Source organism: Cibotium barometz, chromosome 59 (assembly GCF_041138505.1).
Source record: "Cibotium barometz isolate CiBa-2024 chromosome 59, ASM4113850v1, whole genome shotgun sequence".
Taxonomy (NCBI): Eukaryota; Viridiplantae; Streptophyta; class Polypodiopsida; order Cyatheales; family Cibotiaceae; genus Cibotium; species Cibotium barometz.
The window spans coordinates 9,025,199-9,032,879 of NC_141104.1; the positions used below are offsets into that span (position 1 = coordinate 9,025,199).

At 37.1% G+C, this 7,681-nt stretch overlaps 1 protein-coding gene across 1 annotated transcript; it reads left to right on the plus strand.

The window, feature by feature from the left end:
• Positions 1–6,202: 6,202 nt before the first annotated feature.
• Positions 6,203–7,113, plus strand: LOC147605453 (uncharacterized). The gene has a single exon (XM_086793309.1). It carries the CDS (start codon positions 6,336–6,338, stop codon positions 6,984–6,986), a length of 651 nt encoding a protein of 216 aa, XP_086649435.1. The 5' UTR covers positions 6,203–6,335; the 3' UTR covers positions 6,987–7,113.
• The last annotated feature ends 568 nt before the right edge of the window (positions 7,114–7,681 follow it).

Here is a 7,681-nt window from a genome sequence, read left to right on the forward strand (position 1 = left end):
ATTTTGTTTGAATACCATGAATAAATCTTAAATCCGTATCCCAATACTTCTAGATCCAGGTCTGAATTCCAAACATAATTCCTCAAATTCTGTTAACTTGATCCTCAGATCAAAATCAAAAGTCTTAACTTAGTTTCAGATTCGGTGGGGGATTTGAGTACATTTTTCCTGAACTCGGCACATCGTCATTGATTGAAACTGACGAAGGAATTAGGTCTTGGTCAATAGTCTGAATCAGAGTTTAGGGTCTGGAAAGGTTCTTCCTAAACTATCTTTCTTGAAAGGTAATATTTCAATTTCTCTTTTTCTAAATTTCGTTCATTGAATATTTGCTTAGAGATTTCTAAACTAAACATGAATTCCTATGAGGAATAAAATAATCATTTATCTCGATCTCCGACTTCGATAGTTTATTTGAATTTTCTCATTACCATCTTAGTGAATATGAAACGGTAGAATTTTCTCTCACAGATTATCTACTTATTCATTTTTCTAATTTTTACGAAAATCAAACAAAGGATTAAAGAGAACCCTTATTTAAGTATAAAAATTCTATATGCATCTATTTATGCATAAAAATTATTTATGATGAAAATCACTTTTTTAATATAAAAGAATTTGTTTCATGCATATATTTATGCATAAAAATCATTTATGATGAAAATCACACTTTTAATATAAAAAATAATCTTTTATGCATATGTTTATGCTTATAAATCATTTATGATGAAAATCACTCTTTTAATAAAAAAAATATCTTTTATGCATATATTTATGCATTCAAATCATTTATGATGAAAATCACTCTTTTAATAGAAAAAATATCTTTTATGCATAAAAATCATTTATGATGAAAATCACTATTTTAATAATAAAAAATATCTTTTATGCATAAAAATCATTTATGATGAAAATCACACTTTTAATATAAAAAAATCTTTTATGCATATGTTTATGCATAAAAATCATTTATGATGAAAATCACACTTTTAATATAAAAAATATCTTTTATGCATATGTTTATGCATAAAAATCATTTATGATGAAAACCACACTTTTAATATTAAAAAAAATCTTGTATGCACCCATTTATGCATAAAAATTATTTATGATAAAAATCACACTTTTAATATAAAAAATATCTTTTATGCATAAAAATTATTTATGATGAAAATCACACTTTTAATATAAAAAAATATCTTTTATGCATAAAAATTATTTATGATGAAAATAACACTTTGATAATCAAAATAAAAATTTCAATATGCAATTCTAAAGAAAGTAATATTTTTTAATAAAATATTTTTAGTATGCATTTTTATATACCTAGGATGAAAAATAACACTTTAAGAATACATATACGATGGGAATTACTCTTTTTGAATAAAAAAGTAAAACTTATTTTTCACAATTTTAGAAAAATTTTGCCATAACCTTTTTTGTATGGCTAACCATTTTTCAATTTTTAACACTCTAAAATTAATTAGAAGTTCACCAAGAGTATTTAAATCATTCTAATGTAAACCTTTTCTACTTTATCAAAGATAAACATTATGAAAAACTTGATTTTATCCATTAATCATTCATCTAGGATAATAATGGTTGGATTTACTAAAGAAGAGAGGGGAATGCCTTTTTTCAATGAGGCATAACATCATATTCAATTTAGAGAAGACAAAAATCATAAAAAACTATAAAATGAATAGAAAAGAGAAGAATCTCCAACTTACGAAGGAATTTGAGAGCTTTCCTTTGGCTTGATGGTTTGAGGGTTCTACTCTTGTTTGAAACAAGAGTGGCCACCAATCTTTAGAAGAGGGAAGGTGAAAAAAACTAATGAATTATGAGTAAATTAATAGTTTTCTGGCTCTTGAAAGAAGTAGGGTAACAGTGCAAAAACACTATTAAGCTTCAACAAAGGGGAAGGTTTCTATTTATAGGAAAAAGTGAGCTTCTAACCAAGCCAAGTGATTCTAGAATTTTTCAGATCAGTTTGGTCAATTTTTGACCATTTTTGGGTCAGTTTAGTCCACTTTTTGGATCTAGTTAAAACAGGAGAGAGGAGAGATAAAAATATGTCATTATTTGGGAGTTTAAAACTCTCCCTTACATGTGAAATAGGCACCTCCTTCATGAGGGGAATTCCCCCATATTGAGGTGTCAAAAATGCATCATTTCATCTAAATATCTCTCTTTTTTAACTATAAACCTTGTCCTTAGTCAACTCTTCATCTTATATGAGTATTTACTCATTTTTGGGGGATTTTTCTTTTATTCTTCTATTTATCTCCTTCCTACATTTGGATGAATCTTATTGGTCCATAGGAACCTTAATTAATTTGTTTTTGAATGCACCTTCTGAAAATATTTTTGAACTTCTGTTTCAAGGAAACTTATTTTAATAAGATGAGATATTTTTCTATCCAAAAATATTTAAAAACTGAATTACCACTCTCTAGAAGATTTTCTCTCTCTAGGCCAAAATTGGTAGAAATAAGATCTTTTATATTTCTGAAGAGGGATTTGATTACAGGGGAAGATGCTGGACATCTTGAGAGGCTGGTGAGGAATCTTACACATGGCACTTTGGAATGGAACAGCCGTGGTAGCAACTTTGGAATGGTACAGCCACGACACTTTGGAATGGTACGGCTTGGCACTTTAGAATGGAATGGCCGTGGCAACTTTTGAAATTTGAATTTGAGATTTGAATTTCAAATTGGAGGAAGTGAGTGGGGGACAACTAAGATCCCCTCATTAATGCAAGTAGGTGGGAAAGGGCTAAAGTTAGAGGCTATCTCTAAATTAGTGGATACTTTAACTTAATTAAAGATTAATCTACTTAATCCCATTGTTAATCACTCCTTAACTCTCTTCTTTGCCCTATAATTACTCCTAATTGGTGAAGAGTTTAAGCATGGGGATTTGATAGGTGGATTAGCAATGTTTAGGCTAATCCAAAGATCCTAATTAGGTCTCTAAATTAACCCACTCAAAAGAGGAAAAATTAGCCAAAAGAGACTAAATTAGTACTAATTCTTGCTAATTAAAGCCTGATGGGAGTGGACAAAACATAGATTTGGGTCAAGGCAAGTGTTTAGAACACTAATGCCACTCCAACTAGTCTAATTACAAGCAATTAGGCTTTATTTTTTTATTTTTTGCTCTCTTTAAGTCCACTAATCATACTAACCAATAGATTAGTGATAATTAATAAAAATTAAGAGATGGTTTATGATTTTTTCACGTTTTTGTTTGATTAGTGTTCTATCTTGTAATGCTAGCCTACCTATGCACAGAGGGATTAAGCAAAAGAAAAAGGATTAAGCTAAAAATTAAGAAAAATAATCTAGGTTTAAGCAAAAACCCTCTTGATTTGGCTCTCTAATCATCCCAATCTCAAATTTTTTCACTCAAACAAATAGTAATCCAACTTTGAACATAAAGCTATATAAGAATCTCGACAAAAACATTAAAAAAATCAAGAAAAACATCAAAAAATCAAAAAACCGCATGCCAAAGAGCTTACGTGGCACCGGGCTATGGAGGGTCTGTTGAATTTGAATCAAAGATGGCATAGACAAATAGTTGATTGGCGCTCCCCGGCAGCAGCACCAAAGATGTTAAGGAAACCCTACCCTAACGTGCCGTGGGGAGTTGCCGATCCGCCGAGCTCGAGTAAGGCTCAAGAGCTCCACTGTAGCTGCTCGTCACCGCCATCCTCCTGCACTTGTTGTCACACGGAGATGGTTGCTCTAATCCTATGGGTGATGCAAGTTCTCTCGCGCGGAGATCATGCGGGATATCCACGGAAGAGGATCGCGTTGGCTAGCCTAATCACGAGAGAGAGAGAGAGAGAGAGAGAGAGAGAGAGAGAGAGAGAGAGAGAGAGAGAGAGAGAGAGAGACAATAGGGAACAAGTGAGTAGCAATAATCACTCCCAAACCCTAACCCTAAGCACACCACACATGCTAGATTAGAGTTGTAAGAGAGAGGGAGAGAGAGAACACTCCACTTCTATTGCACAAATGGGAGAATGAGTTACAAGGAAGAGAAATTGGCTTTTATAGTTCCAAGCCTTTTCTCACTAGGCCGCTTGGGAGTAGGTGACTCGAGGCGCCCAAAAGGTAGTTACAAGGCTTTTCTCTATGGTTTGGCTAACTGACCAAGATCCTCTTGTCTGTCCTTTGAAACTCAATACTTGGGAGTGCCTTTAGGGTGTTTCCCTCATCAAATGATGAGATTTACAATATATAGTGCTGGCACCCAGTAGATAAGTGTGCGGACATAGTTGTCATAGGAATGTGTTAACCAATATGTGGTTAATAGTGTGTGTGTGTGTGTGTGTGTGTGTGTGTGTGTGTATCTATCCAAGTTGAAAATACTAGACTATGCTTGAGATGATGCACTAATGTGAGGGGATGATTTGTGATTAAAATGTGGTAAAAATTCTTATTTGCAAAGTCAACAATCCACAAGTTTGACAATAATTACGGGCCATAACCATGACACCCTCCCAAATTTCAAAGGAGCTCTTTGATCACCACGACCCAAACTCATAAGTGTGACACCCTCCCAAATTTCAAAGGAGCCCTTCGATCACGACCCAAACTCAATAATGCCCTCTCCCATGTGCTTTATAATGACTATGAAAACTAATTTTGACTCCTATAAAATAATTTCTAGGTCACAGGAGTTTTAAAAATGAAGCTAGTGGGTTGGGGGTGTGGTGGTGGTGGTGGTGAGGCTATAGCGATTTGGTTGAGTGTGCAAAGAAAAACACAAACCTCCCAAGCATTGGTGACCACGTAAGTCCTTGTCTCATGAAGTTTGTGCTTGAAACAATCTATTCTTATTTATTGAGCACCATTACCTTTTTTCCAAGGAAGTTGATATTATAGCAGTGACACATGGACAACTACTCATTCCCTTATAGGTCCACATACACGCTAGATTATGCGATTTGAAATTTAGAAAAGAACCATGAGTTATTTGTTTAATGGAAAATTTGTAATGTTACAAATTCAAAGAGAATATTTATTTAACATTATAGAATATATGTGTTTTTGTAGGGTTTAAAGGAAATTACCCCCATCTATGTTATGCAAGTGCTTATGTGTGTATATGCATGCATAGGCACACACCTATGTATGTGCACATGCACATGCAAGTGCTCATGCGTGTATGTGCGCATGCACATGCAAGTGCTCACGTGTGTATGTGCATGCATAGGCACACACTTGTGTGTGTGTGTGTGTGTGAGAGAGAGAGAGAGAGAGGCTCTATAATTCATACCTCAATTTGAAGTTTTCCTAGTTTTGATAAATGTGCAATGTCTCTTTCTCAAACCATACAATCCTTGAAAAAAGAGTGGCAAGACCTTACTTATCCTTTTAAGAGTCCCAATTTTTGAATTTTTTGGAGTTGATCGTTGAAAAGAGTGCAAAAACTTCAATTTTCAAAATTGTCTTTGAAAATCATTTAGGCTTAAAGAAATGCAAACGTTGGATTCACGATTACTTGAAATAGCAAGGGAAAGCTCTAGAGAGTGTATATACAATTAACCTATAAAGTTTGTGTTTCACCTTTAAATATCCAATTCCAAGTTTCCCAAACCCTTGAAAGGAATAGACATTTTAGTCATGATGTGGCACAAAATGTCACTAGCCGATTTGGAAATTATATTTATCTAGATCTGTTTACAAAAATGTTTTTTGGTTGGGGCATCCAAATATTATTTTCTGTTTCATTAAGGAAATAGTCAATAAAACGTAAGGTCTCAGTGAGGTTTTCAAGCTTTTTTTTTCGATTAGGTGTTTGGAATGTTGATAGAGAGAGACTATAGTGCGTCACAAGGAGGTTTTTCAAAAAAAAAACGAGAGTGTGTGTGGGGCATGTTAATCTATAGACCATATTGAGTGAGTCGTTACAATAATTTATGGAGGCATGGGCCATGGTCCATGACTCATGAATTACAATAATTTATGCACGAATGGGCCATGGACCATGACTAATGAGTAAAGTCCAAGGGGGGGCAAGAAAGATTGGTGTGCGATTGTGCCTGGTGTGGCAGGGAGGCATCTTGACTATTGACCAGGACATTTGACCGGGTCAATGGAGGACTATTCTGTCGAGTCATTTCGAGCCCCAAGCCTTATGGAACTAGAAGCGCACGACATTATCAAAAGAGTGCGCCTTGCCTCCTCCTCCCCACCCCCCTCTGTCTCTCTCTCTCTCTCTCTCTCTCTCAATCTATAAACACAGTTTGTATCAGTGCGCATACAGGCCTCTGGTTGTGCAGTCAATCACCAGAGATCGCCTTACGATACCCTAACATGGGCAACTTGGTGTCGTGCGGATTAGGGCATCCCCCGTCCGCCCACGTCGTGAAGCTCGTGCACAGCAATGGCCTCGTGGAGGAGTTCCACAGACCTGTGAGAGTCGGTGAGCTTTCCGTCGACTACCCTCTCCACTTCATCTGCCATTCCGACGACGTCAGCCTCATGTGCCGTGGCCCTGCCGCCCCCCCGAGCCTCTCAGACGACGACGACATGGAGCTCGGGCAGATCTACTTTCTCCTTCCCAGAAACGTGTTCGAGTCTCCCCTCACGCAGCCTGATATCGCCGCTCTCGTCTCCAAAGCGGCGGTTGCCAGAAAAGCAAGCTACAAAGGCTTGCACCCAAGCATCAAGCAGATGCGCCCTCTTCCACCGCTTCCGCCTGCACAGCCAGATGCGGAGACGATAAAGCTGCAAGGAGACACTACCACGCAAGTCACCCTCTCCAAGGAGCTTGTGCACAGGCTTCTGGCCGAGACTCGACTGAAGCTGCAGTCCACCATCTCCATTAATCCCTCCTCAGCCAAACACAGCGTTAGCCCGGAGCTCGAAACAGCATACGCACGGCATATCTTCGCGCGCAGCTGCGCCAGGCTGTGGAGACCTCCTCTGGAAACCATCGAAGAGGGCAGCTTTATTCTCCCTTGAACGTCTCCTGTACTGATGGTCATTCTGCAATATGAGTGGGTGCATGTACTACAAGCCATTGAGTTTTTCTCCAAGCCTTGCTTGCTCATGACTTGACAGCATTCACAACCCACGGTGAGTTGTAAAGCATAGCATATATACATATATATATATATGTGTGTATGTATATATGGGTGAGTCTGCAGCAGTTGCCACATAGAGCACATGTTCTTGCCATCCAAGGCTAGGACCACTCCCATATATGATTAAGCACTCTCTCTTTGCTTCTATGTCCATACTTCCTGGCCTGCATTTTCAAGTGGCAAAACTTTAATTTTGCCTTTGGAGTAAAAATTACCTCGAATGTAAATATATAAAAATTCTGTCTTCTCCATTTTTATCTAGCTCTTCATCTTTTTGGTGTTCCTTGTTGGTAGGATGCATGCCACTCGAGCCAATGGTGGCTAGGTCACTAGTGGCCTTGATCCAGTCAAATGGCTAGTTTTTTAAACCCCTCGCGTAATACCAAGCCACTAATGTGATGGCCTCTGCCTCAATCAGTGCTAGCGTCTGCACAACCTCTAGGTCTATCATCTTTGTGTTGTGAGGGGGTGTTTTCTCTTACTCCACAAGGCTTGGTTTGCTAAATTTGAATTTCTTCTTCTTTATGTGAAAAGGGTTGAAGTGGACCTCCCAAGAGAATGTAAGACTTTTCT

Bases quoted from the DNA above. Each gene is read 5' to 3' on its own strand.
- LOC147605453 (XM_086793309.1), top strand. From the start codon at position 6,336: ATGGGCAACTTGGTGTCGTGCGGATTAGGGCATCCCCCGTCCGCCCAC.